General features: G+C 48.4%; 1 protein-coding gene across 5 annotated transcripts in view; it reads right to left on the minus strand.

Annotated features, from left to right (window-relative positions):
- The window catches only part of PARP16 (poly(ADP-ribose) polymerase family member 16), a 40,575-nt gene that overhangs the window by 10,481 nt on the left and 6,343 nt on the right, over positions 1–23,751 (minus strand). The window contains exons 2-6 of one of the 5 annotated variants that reach the window (XM_029236627.1): positions 18,277–18,414; positions 15,791–15,997; positions 12,857–13,028; positions 11,295–11,436; positions 1,391–2,739 (exon numbers count right to left, since the gene is read on the minus strand). In XM_029236627.1, the coding sequence (XP_029092460.1) occupies positions 2,550–2,739; positions 11,295–11,436; positions 12,857–13,028; positions 15,791–15,997; positions 18,277–18,414 (849 nt within the window). In that variant the 3' untranslated portion in view covers positions 1,391–2,549. Of the gene's footprint in view, positions 1–1,390; positions 2,740–6,139; positions 9,313–11,294; positions 11,437–12,856; positions 13,029–15,790; positions 15,998–18,276; positions 18,415–23,751 lie in introns of those variants that run through there. The other 4 variants (XM_029236622.1, XM_029236621.1, XM_029236623.1 and 1 more) reach the window with 4 other exon arrangements.

A 23,751-nucleotide genomic window follows, 5' to 3' on the forward strand; every position in this document is an offset into this window, starting at 1 on the left:
CATGAATCCACACTGATACACACAGCTAGATGAAGACAAAGCCATAGGCCCAAGGAAGACTGAGTAAGACACCTGTCCACAGAGACCCTCAGGCTGCCCTGGGCTCCCACACTGTCTGCCTCCCTCCTCCTCCTGTCTGCCTCCCTCCTCCTCCTGTCTGCGGCCAGAGGGGGATCCTAGAGGAATTCCTTCTGCAGACAGGAAGGCTGTTCTCTCTCCTCCCCAACAGTCCAGGCCAGAGCCCTAGGGCAGAGAAGCAGATGCTGTGTCTGGGGGGCTCCCCCTTCCCAAGTAATCTGCCCTCTGGCCCTGGCTGCCTCCCACACCCTGGCCAAGCCTCCACTGGACGCTGGACTGTGGACAGTGGCAGAGCCCCACTCAGGTCCTGCTGTCCCAGCTCCACTCCCAGCAGGATGATTTAGGAGGGGCTGGTGAACAGTGCTTTTCCAGAGGCCTTGCTTTCTCAGGAAATGGCTCGGCCACAAGCATGATCTCCAAAACAGGCATAGGGTGAAAACACCTCTGCTCCTCTCCAATAACACGGGCCGTGCCTCTCACTCAGAGCCCCTCACGTCATTCTAGCCACAACATCCCAAGGTAGTAGATAGCAAGAAAGGCCCGGGGTCTCATCCTGCTTCTGCACTGACACGCTACGTCCATCTCTGTAAAACAAGCCATGTGGGTGCGATGCCTTCAGATCTAGCTAGAACGATGTATGAGTTTCAAATTCACCAGGCAGCCTCTGCACAAGGGTGAAGGTGCTCCAAACCCAGGGACAGTGGCCTGGTGTTGACCTCTTCTGAAGTCACAGAGTCATTGTTACAAACACAGAGCTTGTGCCAGGAGGGGCTGAGGCTGAGATGCTTGGCAGCGGGGCGAAATGGGGACTCAGGCACAGGAATGTCCTGCGCAGTCTGAAGACAGATGGCCGCCTCCCCTCTCCCTTCCAGCCACTCGCCAGGTCCCCCAGGCCTCTGCTGGAGGTAGACGCAGGGCTGCAGCCCCACCCAGCCGAGCAGGCTGAGAGACAGGAATGCTGCTCAGCACAGCTGTTTGGACAGGGGAGGCTGTTTATTCTCTGATGTCGGGAACATCTCAATCAGGGGGATTTGGCTGCTGGCAGCCCCTGGATGCAAGGTTTAGAAGAAGTCGACTTAATCAGAGAAGGCTGATGGCCCAAGCTCTGAGCAGGCAGTGGGGGTGGAAGGAAGAGGCCACCCCTCCCTGCCCCACATTCAGTGCCATGTGCACCTCAGAGCTCACCTCCTGGGTCTGCAGTAACAGAGCTGGAAGGGTGAATGGAGCTGAGCCTGAAGCTCTCATTAATACTGTGGCCGTTGGGGGGGGGTGGGGGCGGGGATGGAGACTTCCCAAGGTCCCACCTCCAGCATCCAGGTGCCCCTTGCTTATGAGACACGGCAGACCTAACAGTCTTCACCTGGGGAGGGAGCTCATTTGGCATGCCTTGAGCTGGCACTGCCCACTCCAGCCTCCCTACACCACCAGCCCAGATCCCTTTTGCTCAGGCAGCCCCTCTAGCTGCGGCCTTGCAGCTAGTCAGCTTTGGCTCTGCCTCTTTCGGGCTTTCTCACCTTGGGTAGTCACCTCTCCAAGCCTCTTTCTTCTCCTATAAAACAAAGGTAATAGTATCTGCCTTGAAAGGATATTGTGAGGATTAAATAATTCTTTCAATATGCTCATCATGCAGGAGGCACTTAATAAATGGTAGTGCCTTTCTCCCTCATTCCTTCTATTGCTACAGACCCAAGCTCTGGTTTTCCTGTGGGCCAGGACCCTCCAGTATAGTTTATAACCCCGGACCCTGGTCACATCTACCTACTGCTGCTCGCAGACCTCAGGGTGCTCTGGGGTTCCCTAGGCCAGAAGACTTTCTGGAGGAGTCCAAGTGACCCAAGGAAGCACCTTGATGCTCAGGCTGCAGAATAACCCAGAACATGGTGTTTTTTTGTGTGATTTGCCCAATTCTCATTTTGCACAGGTTTGAATGCCTTGTGGGTAGAGTCCAGGGGTGAGGACAGTCAAAATTCATCAATCCTGGGCTTCCCTGGTGGCGCAGTGGTTGAGAGTCCGCCTGCCGATGCAGGGGACACGAGTTCGTGCCCCAGTCCGGGAAGATCCCACGTGCCGCGGAGCGGCTGGGCCCGTGAGCCATGGCCACTGAGCCTGCGCGTCCGAAGCCTGTGCTCCGCAACGGGAGAGGCCACCAACAGTGAGAGGCCCGCGTACAGCAAAAAAAAAAAAAAATTCATCAATCCTGACTCACACATCTGAAAACCACATCTTTCTATATTCAATAAAAGGTTTACACCAAAAACAATGGAGCACTGGGGATGATAATGGGTATAAGTTATGGACTCCCCCCCTCCTTTTATTCCCAAGATCCAATTTAAATTCTGTTAAAAAGCAGAATTCATTGGTCACTTAAGTGAAAGGCCTAGCTTTAGACATGACTGCATTCAGTACTCAAACATCATCATCATGACTCTTTTCCTCTTCCTCTCTTGGCTCTACTTTCCACGGTGTTGGCGTCAGTCTGAAGCTTCACAAGGCAGCAAGACGGCATCAGGAGGAAGGCAAGTCTCTTTCCCAGCAGCCCCCGAAAACAAACCTCCTGTGGACTCTGACTGGGTCACATGCCCATGTCTGAACCAATCACTGAGGTGGAAGTAGGGGGGTGCAACTTGCTGACTGGCTAGGGCCTCAGCCACTGGTCCACCCCTAGAGTGTGTGGGTGAGAGGGGCAGTCAGCTTTACCAAGATCCAGTGAGAGTGAAAAGAGGTTGGTTCCCCACAGAGAAGCTGCGGTAGGTACCAGGAGAGTGATACGGACCACAGGGGACAAGAACAACAGATGTCAAACAACGGAAATCAGTTGGTCAAAAACTAAGATGACAAATGCTTTTCAAGCACCTTCAAGCCCTCTAAAAATATTATTGATGTGCTAGTTTTAAATCCCTAGACACCTCTGATAGACAATGTGTTGTGGACCCATTTGGGATAGCCTGGACTTGCTTAAGAACAGTTAAAAAAAAAAAAAAAACTACACCTTTCAACTGGTCTGCAATCCATACTTCCCAGGAATTCAGACTGGCCTTGTCTCCTTCTTGTCCCACTAGCAGGCAGTTTGACTGAAGTGACCAGTGTTGCCAGGGCTGGAAGGGCCTGTCAGCACCGCAAGGTTATTTCACTGAGCCAAAGGGGTATCGGGTATCAAGCAAACTCTGACTCCAGTGGCCCCAGCCCTCTCCGCCTACCTCCTCACATGGTCAAAGCTCCTCTCACCCTTGAATCTCCGGTGATTTCTTCCTCTCTCGCCTCTCCCCCACCCCCTCCACCACCCCCAGCTCCACAAGTCTTACTAAAACCTGTTCTTAAGAAAGGATTCCTGGGCTTCCCTGGTGGCGCAGTGGTTGAGAATCTGCCTACCAATGTAGGGGACATGGGTTCAAGCCCTGGTCTGGGAGGATCCCACATGCCGCGGAGCAACTGGACCTGTGAGCCACAGCTACTGAGCCTGCGCGTCTGGAGCTTGTGTTCTGCAACACGAGTGGCCGCGACAATGAGAGGCCCACGCACCACGGTGAAGAGTGGCCCCCACTCGCCGCAACTAGAGAAAGCCCTCACACAGAAATGAAGACCCAACACAGCCTAAATAAATAAATAAATAAATTTATAAAAAAGAAAGGCTTCCTCATCAGTCCTTTACACGTGTGTATGAATAAGCATCAAATCAACAGTTTAATCTCTCAGGACGATTTGTATTTTAAGTCTGAGCCTTTCAAATGAAACTTTTAAAAGACTCTGTTCTGCCCACCCCACTCTACTCCCAAAAGGTACTTTTGGTGACAGAGAGCAAATGGGACTCCCTGAAATCAAGCAATAAATGTCCACAAAATTCTCTGAAACCCTCACCCATCCGCATTGGCTTGCCAGTGAATTTTTTCTCGTCTGTCTTCAGTCACCTTTGCTGACATTACCCTCTACTATGGCAAAGAAGTTTCTTGTATCCTTTTCTCCATTTATTCAGTCAACAAACTTTTCTTGAACTTCCACCATGTCTTAGATACTTGGGTTTACAAAGATGACCTAGGCCCTGACCTCAAGCAGCTTACAGTTAAATTTTAGTGCAGGAAACATCACCTTCACCACCAGATTTTTAACACAAGCAAAGTCTAGCCCAGTGGCTGGTATAGAGTAGGTATTCAGTAAATGCTGCTTCTCCTTCTCAGGGCTACACTATGTGGGCACTACAGTGAATACTGGAAATTTTCTAAAAACTCTATCCAGGTGGTAAGAGTGCCAGCAGGAGTGGGTGGAAATGGTGGTTTCCATCTCGCTTCAGAATGTCACGATTTATTTTGGATGCTCCAAATGTCAGGCTGGAGATTCACACAAAGGAGAGGGTCTTATTCTAACCAGATCAGGGCTAGAGGCGGCCCAGGACACTGTCTGCACGGTGCACAGCCCCAGACAGTTTGGAAACAAACAGTAACTCGTCCAGAGGAAAGAGACTGACAAAAGCCAAAACAAACAAAGGCCAAGAGATGGAAAACTCACGAGGTGGGGCAGGGTGGAGAGGAGGAGAGTGGAGGGCTGTGGAAGGGGCTTAGGGAGGGGTGTGGTCCTGGTTTTTTTCTGGGGAGCTGAATCCAGCTCCTGCCCCACTCCCTACTAAGAATCACCATGGCAACGGGGAGGGTGAGTATGGCTGATTCCAAGCCAGTACAAACCTCCTGGGCTTAGCAGCAGGAATGGGCTCAGATGCATGGGGCCATGTTCTAAAGAAAAATATCTGAATTGGGCTTTTAAAATCACAACCCCCCTCCCAACTACTGGTTCTGCAGACAATCAGTGTTTAACAAAGTGAAAAGAAACAATAGTGAACCACATCCCTACTCCACATCTCTCTCACATACACATATACACTAATCCAAAGCCTACAGAGTAAAATCCTTCCTTTTGTGGTGGAAACTGACAGCTCACTGGAGATTCTTAGCCCTTCTCAGAAGCAGGGACCTAGCCTGTGAGAGGTCCATTTGCCACCTCCCAAAACTGTTCCCCCTGACAGTGGCATCAGTGACAGAAGGCTGATGAGGTTGCTTTGACAAGACCAAGGCAGCTGGGGTTCTGATGTGAGGCGGCTCCAGCTGAACCACCATCTGGTCTCGTCTGCCATCAGCCACCTGGGGAAGCTCTTGGCCCATAGCTGGTTTGTCAGCAAGGAGACTAGTGCTCCCTCCTCCATGAAAGTGTTTGCAGCATGAGCCCCCAGAGCTCTCAACCCGCAGAACCCAATTTTGCCCTTTCCTGAGCTGGTTGGCCTAGGGGGTCTGCCTTAGATGTGAGGTCGGTGCTAAACAGCACTGAGTCTTCAGGGTTTGTCTCCTTCCTGCCTCTCCATTCCCAGGTACCCAAGGATCTCACACTAACCCCCATGACCCTAGTCCACTACTCATGGTAGGCACAGGGCCTAGAGTCCCCGTTACGGAAAGGATTTAATTCCCTTTAAAATTAGAAGCGGGGGACCTTCCTGGTAGCGCAGTGGTTAAAAATCCACCCGCCAATGCAGGGGACACGGGTTCAATCCCTGGTCAGGGAAGATCCCACATGCTGCGGAACAACTAAGCCCAACGCACCACAACTACTGAGCCTGCGCTCTAGAGCCCGCAAGCCACAACTACTGAATCCCGTGTGCCTACAGCCCGTGCCTAGAGAAGCCACTGCAATGAGAAGCCCACACACGGCAACGAAGAGTAGCCCCCCTTGCCACAACTAGAGAAAGCCCACACACACAACAAAGACCCAACGCAGCCAAAAATAAATAAAATTTTAAAAAATAAAATAAAATTAGAAGGGGAAAATGAGCTTTTAAGTGGTAGAAAACATTTTAGTACATAAGAGTAATACATTCATCTTTATACCAATCCAGTCCTATGGTATAATTTTATTTATTTTAATTTATGTATTTTATTTACTTATTTTTGGGTCTTCGTTGCTGCGCGCAGGCTTTCTCTAGTTGCGGCAATCGGGGGCTACTCTTTGTTGCAGTGCACGGGATTCTCATTGCGGTGGCTTCTCTTGTTGCAGAGCACGGGCTCTAGGCACACGGGCTTCAGTGGTTGTGGCGCACGGGCTTAGTTGCTCTGCGGCACGTGGGATCTTCCCAAACCAGGGCTCGAACCCGTGTCCCCTGCATTGGCCGGCGGATTCTTAACCACTGTGCCACCAGGGAAGCCCCCTACAGTATAATTTTAGATTTTTTTTTTTTTTTTAGAGGAAGGGGCCCATGAAGGCAAAAGTGCCCAGGGCTCATGAAAGTCATAATGTGGCCCTGTCCTAGTCTTCCTTCCTGTCCATTCCAACCCTCTAGGCTCCAGGAATTTCCTTCCCTCAAATCAAAATGTACCTGTCCCATGGAGACCACTGGCTTGGAAGTTCCTGGAGGACAGGACCGTTCTTCATCCATCCTCATGTCCCCATCGTAAGCCCAGTGCCTGCCTCACAGTCACATCAGGTATTATACAACCTCTTTTTTGGGGGGGGCTGGGCGTGGGAGGGGACAGAAAACTCAGAAAAAGGGGATTAGGTTTTAAATAAATATTGCCGCAGAACACCTGGAAACTGTGCACATTTCACATCTGTGCAGTCGGACTTTGTTCACATCCCCTATGCTGAACTCTATGGAAACTGCTCCGGCCAAGTTCACCAATGATCTCCAACTCAGTAAATCCAATAGAACTTCTCAGGTATAATCTCGATTGCTTGGCAGCATTTGACAGTGCTCACCAAGCCTTCGTTTTTTGCTTCTGTGACACCGTTCCAGGGTCCCTGGGCGTTACTGCTTTGTCTCCTTTGCATGCTTATCTCCTCTGCTGAGCCGTTAAAAACAAATAATAACGATAATAATAATAGCAGCTTAAACAAATCAGCTACTTGCTCTGTGCTGAGCTATTGTAACCGTCAGTTCTTTTAATCCTCAAAATAATCCTAAATCCATTCTCCAACCACCAGCCAGAGCGATTTTTCTGCAAACCAAATCTGATATCACTTCCTTGGTTAAAATCTAATGGCTCTCCCCAGCCCGCCACTTTTAAGGTCTTTCATGATCTGTTCCCTGCCCACCTTTCCAGCCTCATTTCTCACCACAGCCTCTTCCCGTAGGACCCTCCTGCTTTCACCTTCTCCAGAAAGAACTCTAGGTCTTTGCGCTGTTCGCACTGCCTGAAACGCTTTTCCTCCACCTCTTAGCCTGACACCAACGTCTCTTTCAGGTTTCAGTTGAACGTCACCTTTCCTGGGAGCCCAGTGGGGCTGAAGAGCATGATGCTTACGAGACTGACACTGAGCCAGGTTCAACCCCCAGCTCTGCCACTTCCCAGCCATGTAACCTTGGGCAACCTATTCAACTCTCTGGGCCTTCACTTTCTTATCTGTTGTGAGGATTAAAGAAATCAGTACATGTAAGGTGCCTTGTAGGTTCCAGGGTGTCACCTCCATATTTCCTGACCCCAGACCATGTTAAGATTCCTTGCCAAGTAGCTTCCAAAACTCCTTTATGATACCGTATAATGCCAACTTCACTCCTGAGAATGTTTGCCCATCTGCCTACCTTGCTAGACTGTCAGCTCTGTGAGGGCAGGGGCAGTCTGACCTGATTCTGCTCCTACTTCTAGTCCCTGGCACACGGTAGGATCTCATATTTGCTAAAGCAATAACTATAAATCCAATGCCTACAGATACCCTGGAGATATATACTGTCCAGCAAACGGCCACCTCGAACAAGGACGGATGAAATTTTTCCCAACGATGAATACACAGCAGCCTCGTGCTGAGGCTGAAAGCAGTCACAAAGGCAGCTTGGAAATTAGGAAAATACCTTTATTATCTCTGAAATGCTCCAATATTCAATGTTAAAACCATGACAGTGGCTTTTTCACAACCTCACAAATTATAGAAAAGTGAATTTCCACATTCTTTACAGAAATCTCCCCCCTAAATCAGATAGGGCTCCGTGACAGCTGACACGGGGCAGGAAGGAGGGACAGAGAATACAGCAGGTAGAACCAGGGCTCTCTGAGCAGCCTGAGGCTTTTCCTGAACATTTAAAGCCCAGGCCGAGTTCCAGAGACTTGCGGGCCCTGTGAGGGAGGCTCAGCCCACACACATCTGTGGCACACTGAGGCAGGCCTCTATCTCAAAGGCCAGCTGCCCACAGAAGGCCTGCAGTGTGGCACCTGTGGCTAACAGGCCACAATCAAGGCAGGTTTGTGAGAAGGAGAGCAGGAGGCAGGCCTGCAGCTCAAATCCTTCTCTCTAAAACACAGCCAGGAAAGAGGCTGTGGACACTGGCCAAATGGTGCTCTAGGTTTAGAAATTTCCCCTTTTACTCAGCTCACAAAGACTAATTTGTCAAACAGCTACTTTAAAAAAAAAAAAATCAGAAAACCAACATTTGGTTCCATTTCAGCTGTAATGAGCAGCTGGTAATTTTTAGAGAAAGACGACTTGATTTCCTCTTTGTTTTCTATCGGTTCTCTAACTCCTTCCTTTCTCATCCATGGTTGGGGCAGAGGGGTTACAGCTGTAGCAGAAGGCTGTCTGTTAATGTGAGAAAACTGTGAAAGTGTTTTGCACTCACATACAAAGGCTGATGGAATTCAAAACAATCCCACCGATTTTTATGGGAAACATGACTGTTCCTCTCGGGTATCTCAAGTCAAAACAAGGCAACCGCCTAGTGATTTATAGTCCCCACTACACATTTCCGCCTTCCAGAAGGCGTTAGAGAAGGGCCAACGTCCGCCAGAAGCAATTGTAAACACCCCACTGACAGCCTGGACACTTTGTTTTTAAATGCAGCAGGACTTTCTCCTTTGGCCCTGGCAAAAAAGACAACTCCCTAAGACTATTTAGGAAGGCGCAGACAGGAAATCTCCCCCAAAACCTAAGAGTGAGGGGCCAGTAGCCTCCGTTGACTAGAGTGTGGCTGAGAGCATCATCAAAGGCAATTGATACATTTATGGCATATAAAAATTGTCCTGTGGTCCCCAACTGGCCCCCAGGCTTGACCTAGCTGGATGTGAGGCCCGGGAGGGACAGAACAAGTTAGCATAAGGCACGTGGTTGCGGTGGTCCCCACACCAGGCCCAGAAAGATCATCTCTTCACGCGACTCCAAAAGTGTTGGAAAGCTGAGGAGTTGATGACACTCACTATGAGCAGCAGCAGCAGATACAGGGATATCATGACCGTGAACCAATGGCTGGAAACCCAGGAGAGCTGGCTTGAAGCCCTGCTTCAGGGGGAAAAAAGAGTTGATGTTGGAACAAAGAGAAAAACATTTTTTTAAAGTGTATGCAACAACTTCTGGCTCAAAGAAGATGAAATGATCAATTTCATCCTCTGAATGAGCCATGAAAAGAAGCTTTGTGCGTACTCCTTTGCTCAAAGAATCTGGGGCTGGGCTTCCCTGGTGGCGCAGTGGTTAAGAATCCACCTGCCAATGCAGGGGACACGGGTTCAAGCCCTAGTCTGGGAAGATCCCACATGCCGCGGAGCAACTAAGCCTGTGGGCCACAACTACCGAGCCTGCCCTCTAGAACCCGTGAGCCACAACTACTGAAGCCCGCGTGCCTAGAGCCCAAGCTCTGCAACAAGAGAAGCCACCGCAATGAGAAGCCCACACACCACAGTGAAGAGTAGCCCCTGCTCGCCGCAACTAGAGAAAGCCGCGCACAGCAACAAAGACCCGATGCAGCCAAAAATAAATAAATAATTAATTAATTAAAAAAAAAAAATCTGGGGCTATTTGCCCTGGCGCTGACACGCCTTTCACCAGAATTTCTCAACCTGGTTACCTATTCCAAGAGTTCTTTCCCTTCATTGGTAGGAATAATAGAATGAGTAAAATTAAGCAGCTAAAAACTAAACCATGCTCACAGCTGGGCTAAAGAAACCAGAAAGAACAGAGATACGGGCAGATTTAGATGAAAAGTAGAATTCTATTAAATGAAGAGGGAACTTGAGTCACCATGGGAACCAAGTAGAAGAGTATAAAGGTGGTTGGTGGGCCTCACTGGAGCATGCGGACAAACTACAGTAAACACGTCTATCGCTGACCAACACCACGAAGATCTTTTCTAGATGTACAAAGACAGCTATGCAATGAGCTCATCCTGATCTTTTCTTTTATAGCTCCTCTTGTACCTTTTATAACCTGTCTTTTCCTAAGCAAGACTTTGGTATCTAGAAGGATGACCTCACTAAGGGTGTCTGACCAGATGACAGCAGGTGGCAGGGTATTCAGCAAAAGTCTTTTCACTTTCAGACATGCACAAGTATTATTCTGAGCAGGGGAAATCCTCTTTTGCCCGCTGGGAGATGATCTAAACCATCCAAGTGTGCACTAGAGAGACACTCCAGGAAGAAGTGGGAAAGGAATGGAATTTTCAACTTGAAAAAGCCGGATGATTTTAAATCAAAGGATAATGTCCCCCAAACTTAGGAACCCGGTACATATTTCCCAGATTTAAGGAGGGAGGATTTTACTAGATACTGCATTCTGAAGCATAGAATCCACTGGTGTGTACAAGTAGGAGTCAAGAGTATTAACAATAACCCTTTCCCTGTCTTGCCTGTTCACCTGCTGCTCATCCCAATGAGAAACTCTACCACGGACCCCCAACAATGTGACAAAATCTCAAAGTGACCCGCAACCCTGGAGAGCCCTGCCATACCCTCGAAAACACAATGCTGAGACGGCATGAGGAATCCACCACTCTCAGGTTCTTAGGAGCTGGAAGGCCTCATCTGCTGTTGGATTCAACACTCTCATTTTAGAGATAAAGATGAAGCATCTCAGGTCCAGAGAGGAGCAGGTGGTGGTTCGACAGCCACCTTGGGAAGTGACCAAGCTGGACGGCACATAATCCCAGCCAGATCCTGGCACCACCCTGCCTCTCAGCGCAAGCCAGTAAGTGGGTTTCAGACTGTGATCAGGAGCCCAAGTGGCAAAGGGGCTTCACAGTTTGGCTTCATTCAGTCCCTCAAGTTATTTATGTTAACAAAGCTCTTCTTCACTAGAATATACAGTCCCTTAGGGCCAGGACCAGATTCTATTCGACCTGTATTCCTCACTTCTTACCCCTTACATAAAGCAGAGATAGCTGAGGTGTAAGGCTGGGGGAGAGGAGCTGCTGATAACTAAGAACCCAATACTATGAATGCAGCCTTTAGTTGTTCTCCTGGACCTCACGCAGGGACCATCCTTCTCACCTCTTGGGCTGCTTCTGTGAGTACACCAGCAGGTACTTCACTCGCAGGAGCTGGTTATTGGTGACCACAAAGTACTTTGGAGGGATGTCTCCCCCTTCACTGTGCTTGATCCTCGCTCTCCTGCGATCTATCTCCCTGGAATCTAAATAAGGAGATAAAGCACAACTTTACAGGGGGAAGATACAATAATAACAGAAGCAAACTATGAAAAGAAATGGGTCAAGCACCCTGGTCCTGAGGGTGGAGAAGCCCCGAGAGGCAGAGGAATGGGCTGTGTGTGTACGTGAAGCAGGACTTAAAAATAGAAGAGTCCGACAAGCAGACAACCGGGAGGAGGAAAAGGAATAGGAAACTAAAAGGGATACAAGAGGGAAAAAAAAAAAAAAAAAAAAACTGAGTTGGGAAAGCAGAGGGAAGAAGCAGATTGATGGCCGTAACAAAAAAATAATCTGGGACTAGAAATAAGACTTGATCTGAAACAAACTTTTTAACAGCATTTTAAATTAACAGTTCTGGATTCGAGTTTCTTAGAACACTTATCTTCCACCTTTTGTACCAAGACTTGTTTCAAAAAACAAAACAAAACCTTTCCTTTTAGTAACATGAAAAAGCTTTACCAGAAAGAACCAAAACAAAAAAACCCACAAAAGGTCGAAGCTTCGTGACAGCAGACGTTGCAAGGTTTTGTCCTAATGTTTAATGTCACGGTTTGCAGACTTCCTAAGAATTACAAAAGCGAATATTCGTGCTGTCTGGTTTGGGAGAGTGGCGTCAGACCTGGGCCCATTCCTCAGGATTCCAATTGTTTTACATTAGAGGCCAGGAACAGACGTTTTCTCAATTCTCCTTTTCTCAGTGGAACCAACAGGCCAGCTCTGGAGACTAGAATGACAGTTCTATGACTTCTGCCTTTGAGGGCAAAACAGCAGGGGGCACGGGGCAAAGATCTAAGGCACATATCAGGAGAGCAGACTGAGGTGGCCCAGTATTCATCCACTCCCTAGAGAGCCCAGGATTCACCCCCATGGCCTCAGGTGCCCCTCACATCCTCTGGGGGCCCCAGCACACAGCAGAGCAGCCTGGAGGAATAGCGTGTGGACGCAAGTCTTTAGCTTCAGTTTAGCAAATGTTTATTGAATGTCAAGTATGTACCAGACTCCCTGCTGACCCCAGGTGCCCAAGAGTGAATCAGGTCCAGTCTCTACCTTCAGTGAGACTGTGCTCTGGCCTCACACACTCATTTTCATCTTCTCCACCCCAAAGCTTTCCTTGAGCACTTGGACCCACCATGATTGCCCCTTCCTCTGAGCTGCCGCTGTGGACCTCATCAGCACCCTCAGCTGGCACTCCCTACCCACTGCCCTGTAGTCAGTGATACCTTTTCCACTGTGCGTTCAGTCCATAAGGAGACTGCTCACTGCCTGAAGGCAGGCCCTGTCCTACACTGTTAACCCAGCCCATCCCTTGGCATGCAATGGGTGCTCCACCCAGCAGCTGGGCCAAAGGCAAAAGCCTGACACCCAGAGGCCTGCAGCACAGGTCTGGGCCAAGTGCTCACTCACCCTTCTTCTTTGTTTGGCACTTGACGTCTGGATGGTCGATGACCTCGCACACGGCCACACAGCTAAGGATGGGGCCCAGGAGGCTGCGCTGCCACCCATGGCCATGGGGGCTGTAAATGAGAGCCAGGCTCAAGTCACTGGTGAGGTAGGTCCCTTCCCCAAACAAGGATGTCTGAAATGGCAGAGATCAACAGAAAAGAAACAGGGCTGGGTGAATGCAGAGTTGGCACAGCAAGAATGACACAGGTCTTTCTTCAACAGAGTTGTTAACACAAATCTTCAAGCCTCTTTTTTTTCCCCCAGCAAAAGACATAAGATCAAATAATCCTATGACATCGTCACAGGGTTATTACGAAACACGTTCCTATCTGACGACAGTTTACCTGATTGTGGGTGTGGCTAACTAACCTGGCAAACTAGTAGTTCCAGTGCTTAAGGCTGAGTAAGAAAACCACAGGGATAAGAGTCAAACGGACCCAAGTTTGAATCCTGCCTATCCCTCTAACAAGCTAGCAAGTTATATAAACTCTCTGGGTCTCAGTTTCTACATCTGCAAAGCGGTGATAACACTGTCTCCTCAAGGATTCAATGAGATGATGCACATAGAGCACCGCACAGGACACCTGGCACAAGACAGGGGTGGGTATGCCGTCACAGGTTCTGATGTCGTAGGGTATCAGGCATTCCTGCTACATGAATGTGTTAAGCATGGCTATACTGACAGGCTTGCAGAAGCAAAGTCATGCCCTTATGTACAGGGAGGGGGTAACACCTGAGTGACTAAGGGAAGTAATCGGAGTCATTACTTGGAAAAGAAAAGCATCTCTCAGACCAGAAACTGTAACCAAATGAGGCAGGCCTATATGAGGGGCAGGGTAAGTTTTGCTCTTTGTGTTGGTGTCGACCAAGAAAATGTCCAAAATTCTAGGAGGCAGGTCCCTGGTGGTGAGGCTAATTGGGTGTCCTCCACGAGGAAGCATGCCAGGTGAAAGAGAAGGATCTCAGGTGAAATACCTACAAGCTGAGGCTACAGCAGGCATAGCAAACACATCCTTTGCCCATGGTAGACATCAATAATCAACCGTGACACCGACATAAAAATATCAATCGTGGCACTCATTCATACTGACTCAGAATCCTTCTCAGCACAACATTCTAGGTAACTGCTACCAGTGGATGGAATTTGACATGAGCTGTAATCCAGATGCTATTCTTGGGCCACAGTGTCAGTACCTTAAGATGATGCATGGCCTCAAACAGCTCACTGAATGTCCTCTACTTGCTAACTGAGAAACATCCTAGTCAGTGGCACCAGGCTTCCACAACTCTAAGCCGATTAAGGGAAGCGTAGGGGAAATGAAACAAGCCTTTCCTTGGCCTTGTTACAGTGTCCCCATGTCTCAAAAGTTAACACAGGCCTTCTCCAAGGACACGGATGTCCTCTGATCTGACCCCACATCCACTTCTGCTTATGCCCGCCATGTATACACCATTCCCTAGACTCAAGAACCATGAGCAGGAGAGCACAACAGCAGGAAACTTGGGGTATCCCTATGAGAAAAACAATCTCAGAGCTTCAACTGGCAGGTAGGCTCCCTCAAGCAAGCCCCTCACTGAAAACCCAGACAGAGGAGCCAGAAGAGCATCCACTTCACCAAAGGACTATGATGAGATGCTTCTAAGCAGCAAACTCCCTCAGGCACTGAAGTGAAGGTTTGGTTACAAGACTGGGATCTGCAGGCAACTTCTCCAGGTGGGCTCTGGTGTGAAGCAGAGGCTCCCTGGATTCCAGTAGCCTGGCCATAATAATAAGCTGAGAGCCAGTTGCAAACAAGCCCAACATCCTCGCAAAACCCAACTGTGCTGATCAGCGGCAGCAGTGCTGGAAAAGTCTCTCCAGCCTCGGGGCTGCATCGGCCATGACTGAGCCCACAGCTCGCCGAGCCAGTCCCCCAGACAAGGCAGATGCTGGGACAACCGCGGAAAGGCTGCAGCCCTCCAGACACCCCCGAGTCGCTCTCCATCAGCCTCTAAAAGCAGCCACTGCTTCCTCGGTACTTAAGTACAGGAAGAGCCCTTTGCATACGTGAACTGTTTCAATCCTATCAGGGCACCAGCACGTGGGTAATGGAATCCTATTTTACAGATGAGGACACCGGGGCTCCGAGAGGTTAAGTCAACTTCCCCAGGACTGCAGAGCTGCAAAGGTGGTCTTTCTGGCTCCTGTCTGTATTCTTCCTCCTTCGCCTCACTGAGGGACAAAATAAGTGCTGGCAAAGAAGGGGTGGTTGACACTCCTAACAAAGGAAGGAAAGGTGCTCAAGGAGGGAGCTCCTCTCCTGTTTCCCCAAGGGCTGACTCTGTTGGCAGGTCCCCTAGGCAGGTGCTTCTCAAACTTCAACATGCATATGAATCACCTGGGAGTTTGTTAAATTGTGATTTCTGATCAGGCAGTCTGGGGTGGGCCCGAGATTCCACATGTTCAACAAGCTCCCAGGTGATGTGGACGCCACTGGTCCAGGGATCATGCTGAGGAGTGAGGGCTGGCCACCCACTGGGATCGCCTGGTGACCTCTGAAAGCACACTCCTGCCCGGGCCCCACATTGGTCGGGGATGGGGCCAGGCATTGGGATTTTTAATAGCTCCCCAAGTGATTCTAAATGTGCAGCCAAGGCTGGGAACCATCTTTAAACCGATGCTTCTCAAACATTAATCAGTATAGGAGTCACCTGGAAATCCTGTTAAAATGCAGGTTCTGACTCAGAAGGTCAGGTGGGCCCAGGATTCTGCCTTTTCACAGGCTCCCAAGCAATGCTGCTGTTGCTGGTCTGCAGACCACACTTTGAGTGGCAAGGCCTTAGTGAGCCTACCCACCCTCACCCCTACCAGCCCTGACACACAGCTCCCCCCATGTCAGCAGCCTTGGGCCCCACCTTGTTCAGGTGGCAGTGCAGGCCATTGTGGATGATGGAATGGAAGTTTTCTAGGCGGCTCCCATGGAAGGCGTAGATTAGGTCTCGTTCTCCTTTGGTCTCATAAAATTTGGCGTTGGCTGGGTCGGAGTACTCAATTTCAAACAGGAAGTCCGGCACGGGGACAGGCGTGTGAGGGGCACCAGTCAGCTTTTGGATCTTTTCAAACTTGAAAACATGCAAGAGGTTGAAGTTTTATTTGGGAAGTTGGTTAAATGTGCTGCCAGAATGGGCTCCTAAAGCCTTGGGCTTAACGCCTATGGGCTCTGCTCATGAGAAGAACTGGCTTCACAGGAATAAAAACATCAGTTTATAAACAAGCTCAGAGCTTACAGCTCAAGGCTGCTTTCCTCTAACAATATTTTTCCCTGAGAAGCATGAATTGCTCCTTCTAACTAAAGATAACTTCAAATTTTCATTACACTTTCACATCTATTTCCTGCATTCCATCTTGACAATAATCTTAGGAGGTGGAAAGATGTGATGATGAATTACAGAAATGGCCACAAAATTTTTTCCTCCCATCCCTGTCCACTCACCCCTCTGCAATGCGACTTTGCAGGTGGAATTCCACCAAGATTTCATCAGGAGATGGAATCTACTTCTCCACCCCTTAAATCTGGGCTTGGCCATGTCACTTCCCTTGGTAAACATATGGCAAACAGAGACTTGAAAAGAGCTTGCCCTTCCTTGTCTGCTGCTGGGAACCCTTCACAAGCCCTGCTGACCTTCTACAGGATGACAGCCTCGTAGAGGAAGGCCCCAACCACAGCAGCCATCCCCGCTGAAGCCCCCCACACACAAGTGAGGCTACCCTGGATCAGCCCCAGGCGAGCCGGCCCCACTAATAAGAACCACCCAGCCAACCCACAGAATCACGAGAAGCAATCAGTGTTGTTTTAAGCCAGTAGATTTGGGGGATGGTTTGTTACGCAATGAAAGTTAACTGATACAGAAGGGTAAGCTCCTTCCTAAAGGGTAATAATCCTCTTCAGGGCAGAGACCACACCATTTCCAAGATTTCCAAACAGTACATCACAGACCAAAGCCAGTCTGTGTTAAAGTTTTCTCTGGGTTGTGATTACATGACAAAAATAAGGGCAATTTAACAGATATATTTCCATTGATGTAAGGTTGCCATGATCCCTTCTTTGGAAGAACTGTCCTTTATTCTGAAGTCAGGGCCATCCTTTTCTTTTGTATTAAAATATCCTTTTATAAAATGATACATGGTAGACAATATCCTTACTTGGGCACAATAAAAAGTTGATAATCCTGGGTCCCAACACTCCATATTTTAATGGAACTTAGCAGATGGGATTGGGATTTGAACCCAGAGCCTGAGGATTTCCACTACTATAATCAAAAATCAAGGAACAGCTGCCTTATCTACTTTACAAATAGCTCCCAACTCCAGTAGGCGCTTGATGCCCTTATGAGGAATGAGTAAATGAATGAATAAATCTAAATTTAACACATGACAAAAGTGAAACCCAGAGATCATCTAGGAGTTAGCAGCCCAGCCCGACCTGAATACAGGTCTCCTGACTCCCACTCCAGGGCTGTTTATGTTATCTTACCATCCAACATGGATGGAGGATGTCCCTAGACACCAGAAACGAGATGCCAAATTCTATGCCACTTAAGGAGGATTTCTGTCTTTAGCAGGAACTTATAAAACTGAATGCTCTTAAATTAAAACTGATTAAGTGAGGAATAGTACAAACTCCTGCTGCCGCTTACAGGATAGAACACCTGATCAGGGATGTGCCTGCCCTACACCCTGATCCTTGTCATCCCAGCCCGTCCCCGTGAGATCGCAGCCAAGCAAGGGAAGCCAAATTATGGAATATCTGGCCTGTGCCAGAGACTGTACTGCGGGTGAGACACATTCTATTATAGCTCCCTTCTGAGGTAACTATTAATATTCTCAATTTACAAATGGGGAAAAGAAGACTCAATAATAGATGGGAGTGGGATTTAAACCCAGAGCCTGAGGATTTCCACCACTTCGGGTTCTGCCTCTTTGCTTCCTGACAGCTGGAATGTTTGGTCCACCCTTGTCAGAAGTACCTGGGGTGCTTGTGATACCCAACTTTTACTGAGCCCCTAGCATGTGCCCTTAGGCATTGTTCTAAGTGAGAAAATTCATTTAATTCTCACAGCCAGTTCCCTGATGGAAGTATACTATTATTATCCCCATTTTACAGATGAGGAAACTGAGGTATTGAAATGCACCCAGTAACCTGCTCAAGGTCCCGCTGGTAAGAGGCAGAACACAGCTTCGTACTGCCAGTGTACAAGTTCCTGGGCCCCACTCTAGACACAGAATCAGAATTTCTGGGGACACAAGGTCCAGGAATCTGCATTTTCAATAAGCTTCCCAGGTCATGCTGGTGCACAAAGAGGTCCCAGAGCCCTCCAGGCCCTATAGACCAAAGTCTCACCTCTGACTTTCCTGCACTGTGGATTGTCAGGACCTTTGAGGATAAAATCCAGCTCACCAGGTCCCAGGCCCATGTGTCTTTGTCTCCTGAGGACTGGAGAAGTTCTTTCAGGTTGGGTAACTTAGTGGTATCTGCAAGCTGAAGTGAGGAAAACCTCCGTTAGCAAGGATCCTGGACAAAATGATAGTAACCCCAGGTGCCCTCTAGTGGTAAGGCAGGCGACCTGCACTTCTTTCAGGTTCCAAGGAATTTCTTCAGAGGGAAATGCAACAGGTCTACAAATCCCTTTCCAAATACTGTCCAACTCCAAATGTTCTGAACACTGGAAGGTTATCTGTAACTCAACTGGTACAAAACCTAACCTGAGCTGATGTGAGGTTCGTTTAATCTTAATTATCCCACTTTGTGTTACTACTGATGAGATGCATTTTGCTGCAGGACTATTAATACCTGATTATGGGATGCACCCCACTGGAGGTGTTACCAAATACATGGTATATACACATGTGGGTAAAGGGTTACAAAGCCTTCTCCCTTCAGCATGAGTTAATTTCCTGTTAACCTGTTCCCCTGGAGACCAGACAAAGGTAATATAGCAACTACATACAGAACCAGGCAACGCTGCTTTTGGTAAAGATGACTCAGAACAGTAACTGCATCTGGACTGGAGGAAACTGAGTGGGGAATCCATGGTTTTGGGTTTCCCTGAGTGTGGTGACTTTTTGTGAGGACACTGGCAGCTATGTCTATGCTGTTCTTACTAGAGGGACCAGCCTCCATGGAACATGGGGCTTCATTAGACCAGTGCAGTTCCTGCAGCCACCCAACATGAATCTCATCTCCTTACACCCGAACTGTCCCTCTCGGGGGCAAGACTAGCTCCTGGACCTCTATGTGGACTATAGCAAGGACTTCTGCAGAAATGGAATGCCCTCCTGTGAGCTGTGATCCATCCCAGAGCCTTCTGATTTAGGCTGGTACCCGGTGTGGCCTGTAACAGGTGTCTTGAGGTGGACAATATTGCCTTTGTAAAATCAGGCAGAATCAATTCCGAAACAGATCTGGTGCCAGGATTTCTGATAAGGGACTGTGGACCTGGACTAGCAGAGAGCTACAAGGTATCTGTAGCTTTTGCTCAGAAATTAAAACTGACTAGAAGCCAGATCTCTCCAGCATGGCATTTAAAACACCACTGCAGACTGGTGCCATCTGTGAACATACCTCCTCCAAGCTTTGCTCACTCAGTCCCCTGGAGCACCCCTTCCCCACCTCTACCAACCCAGGTATCCCCTCTCCTCCAAAACCCTAAAGCACTCAGCCCCAATACTCTCTCCCCAGAATGGCCAGGACTCGCGGAGACCAAGGACTGTCTTGTGTTTTTCTAGTTCTCCTGTTTCCTGGATGTAGAGAAAAGAGCAGACATATCTCAGATTGAATCCCTGCTCCTTAGGCAAAGCACTAGACCTGGCTGAGCCTCAGTCTCTCTAACATAGGAACCCCACTATCGCCATGTGGATTGTCAGGAAGATTAAAGAAGGTAACACAATCTCAGGGTCTGGTCTATACAGTGTATGTCCATTTCTGTTCCTTGTATTTCTCCCCGGACAACACATACCTTTCCTAGGGATGTAGTTGGTACTTCATGAATACCAGTAGCTTTTTCCCCCGTTTCTAGATAGTTCACTGTTGCCAACCTTGGGGGGTTTATTTCTTAACCCTGTAGTTGAAAATCAGAAACCTTTCAGGGCTGCTTTATTCCTGTCTCTATTTCCAAAGATTCAATCAATAGCCTCAGGCTTCTGAAAAAACCATCTCTACATGCCTTGCAGGCCATCCGTGAGGATCCAATTTAAAGACATGGGGCTTCCCTGGTGGCGCAGTGGCTGAGAGTCCGCCTGCCGATGCAAGAGATACGGGTTCGTGCCCCGGTCAGGGAAGATCCCACATGCCGCAGAGCAGCTGGGCCCGTGAGCCACGGCCACTGAGCCTACGCGTCCGGAGCCTGTGCTCCGCAACGGGAGAGGCCACAACAGTGAGAGGCCCATGTACCGGAAAACAACAACAACAACAACAAAAAACAAAGACACGGATGTGAAAAATGGGCAGAAGAACGAAACAGACATTTCTCCAAAGAAGATAAACAGACAGCCAACAAACACATGAAAGAATGCTCAACATCACTAATCATTAGAGAAATGCAAATCAAAACTACAATGAGGTATCACCTCACACCAGTCAGAATGGCCATCATCAAAAAATCTACAAACAATACATGCTGGAGAGGGTGTGGAGAAAAGGGAACCCTCCTGCACTGTTGGTGGGAATATAAATTGATACAGCCACTATGGAGAACAGTATGGAGGTTCCTTAAAAAACTAAAAATAGAACTACCATACGACCCAGCAATCCCACTACTGGGCATATACCCTGAGAAAACCATAATTCAAAAAGAGTCATGTACCAAAATGTTCATTGCAGCTCTATTTACAATAGCCAGGACATGGAAGCAACCTAAGTGTCCAGCGACAGATGAATGGATAAAGAAGATGTGGCACATATATACAATGGAATATTACTCAGCCATAAAAAGAAATGAAATTGAGTTATTTGTAGTGAGGTGGATGGACCTAGAGTCTGTCATACAGAGTGAAGTAAGTCAGAAAGAGAAGAACAAATACCGTATGCTAACACATATAATTGGAATCTAAAAAAAAAAAAAATGGTTCTGAAGAACCTAGGGGCAGGACAGGAATAAAGACGCGGACATAGAGAATGGACTTGAGGATAAGGTAAGGAGGAAGGGTAAGCTGGGACGAAGTGAGAGACTGGCATGGACATATATACACTAGCAAATGTAAAATAGCTATCTAGTGGGCAGCAGCTGCATGGCACAGGGAGATCAGCTCGGTGCTTTGTGACCACCTAGAGGGGTGGGATAGGGAGGGTGGGAGGGAGACGCAAGAGGGAGGAGATATGGGGATATATGCATATATATACCTGATTCACTTTGTTATAAAGCAGAAACTAACACACTACTGTAAAGCAATTATACTCCAATAAAGATGTTATAAATAAATAAATAAATAAAAACATGGATGTGTAGATGCTCCACAAGTGTTGATCCTACACAGCAGGGAGGCAGAAAGGTAAATAATTATGACTTAAAACTATTCACTGACTGTCATAACAAAGACGGATACAAACTACAAAAGGGGCCAGGCAGGACTCCTGTTGGGTAGGCTCTTTGAGAAAAGGGAGTGGTCAGGCAAGTCTTCAAAGGGGAGGTGCTGTGTGATCGGGCTGGACAGGCAAAGGCACAGAAGCACGGAAGTGCAGCATGTAGTCAGGGATGTGGATGGCAACGAGGGAGGTTAACTGTGCGAGCTCTCCTCCTGGGCGGCCCAGGTCCAAACCTGGGCTCTTACACCCCTTACTAGCTGTGTGACCTGGGTGAGTTAACCTGTGTCTCAGTTTCCTCAAACATATAATTGGGACAATGTGAGCCACTTCACAGGATGCCAGTGAAGGTTAACCAAGTTAAACTAGTGCAGCGCTTAGAGCAACAGGAAGGTATTAAGTTAGTGGGACTGCCATGATTGTTATCATTAACTGCAAATAGTTCAGTATGCCTGGAGCCTAGAGTATGGGGGAGGGGTCGCCAGGAGGAACAGGAGTGAGGTGACTTGAGATCAGCCAGTGAAGGGCCTTGTATCCCCCTTGGGGACTCTGGCCTTTGTTCTGTAGGCAACATGGAGCCACTGAGGGTACCTGAAGATGCATTCCGAATGACATACCCTCAGGGACACCTCGGCCTCCCCTGTCCCTCTTCTCTACTCCTGGTCCACATCTGTTACGCCAGAGCCAGAGCAGTCTTCTGTCCCATTGGGATTACCATTGCCATCACTGCTCTCCAATCCCACCTGTGAGCCGCAGCCTTTGCCAACAGTCCAGACCAAGGCACAGGGGGCCTCACAAAAGGACCGTCAGTTAACCCAGGCCCCTTTCAGGGGTTCAGTCTGTGGAAATGGGAGAGAACTCTCCCAACTCTGAGCTGGGCCCAGGCCTCTTCCAGGGCTCAGGCCCTCAGACACACTGCTGCCTGCCCACTGCTGCCTGTGCGTCCTGCAGGGCTGCCCTCGTCGTCCCCACTCTTAACCCCTCAGCTGACCTCCCTAATGTCCTGTTTCACTTTTCAAGCTACTCTGAAAAATCAATCTGCTACAAAAAGTTAACAGGATTCTTCCTCTTGTGACCAAACCTGACTGTATTTGAGCAGGGCTTTCTGAGGACCAGGTAGAGACTGTATTTTATCTGGCAGCCAGCGTGTAGTCAGGGACGTGGATGGCAACGAGGGAGGTTAACTGTACGAGCTCTCCTCCCAGGCAGCCAGATAACATACAATCTGCTCAGTTAAATTTGAATTTCAGATAAACAACAATATTTTTTTTAATATAATATAACCCATGCAATATTTGGGGCATACCTGTGCTAAAAAAATTATTTGTTGCTTCTCTGAAGTTCAAATTTGTATTTCGGTCTGTATTTTTTAATCTGCTAAAACCAGCAACCCTCCCCTTAACAAGGCCCTTCAGAATCTGGGCTGGCCTCTGCCTAAGAGAACCTTCTGCCACAGACTTCCCACCTGCTCCCCCCATGTTGTTCCTCAGCTGCCCTATGTCTCTCCTCCCCTGTGCTTCTGCAGCTGCCCAGCATGACATTCAGTCTTCAAAGCCAGCCTAGAGTCACCTGCCCTGTCCCTGACCCCCCATGACCTCTGTGCTCCCCTTGTGCTCAGTGCAGAATCCCAGGTTGGTCCTTGACTCTCTGGGACCATCTCAAATCCGCTTAAGACAAACGCTTCCTGAGGGCCAACCACATCTTACGTATCCTGGAGTCTCAGAGGCCAGCCTGCAACCTGACATGAAGTTCAGAATGAGACAGTAACAGCTACGATTTGTTGAGGCCTTATCACGTGCCAGGCACTGGGCTAAATGCTGTGCATGTCTCGTCTCATTTTATCCTCACAACAGCCCAGCTTAAAGATGATCATCAGAGACATGCAAATCAAAACCACAATGAGGTATCACCTCACACGTGTCAGAATGGCCATCTACCTACCTACCCACCTACCACTCCTCGGTATATATCTGAAGAAAAAGAAAACACTAATTTGAGAAGACACAGGCGCCCCAACGTTCATAGCAGCTCTATTTACAATAGCCAAGATATGGAAGCAACCTAACTGTCCATCAGCAGATGAATGGATAAATAAGATAGGTGTTTGTGTGTGTGTGTACACACACACACACATGCACACACGCACACTATGGAATACTACTCAGCCATAAGAAAGAATGAAAATTTGCCATTTGCAACAACATGGATAGACTTGGAGGGTATTATGCTAAGTGCAATAAGTCCAACAGAGAAAGACAAATGATATCACTTATATGTGGAATCTAAAAAATAAAACTA

The sequence above is a fragment of the Monodon monoceros genome, unplaced genomic scaffold (genome assembly GCF_005190385.1).
Source record: "Monodon monoceros isolate NGI ecotype Baffin Bay Population unplaced genomic scaffold, NGI_Narwhal_1 Super_Scaffold_21, whole genome shotgun sequence".
Classification (NCBI taxonomy): domain Eukaryota; kingdom Metazoa; phylum Chordata; class Mammalia; order Artiodactyla; family Monodontidae; genus Monodon; species Monodon monoceros.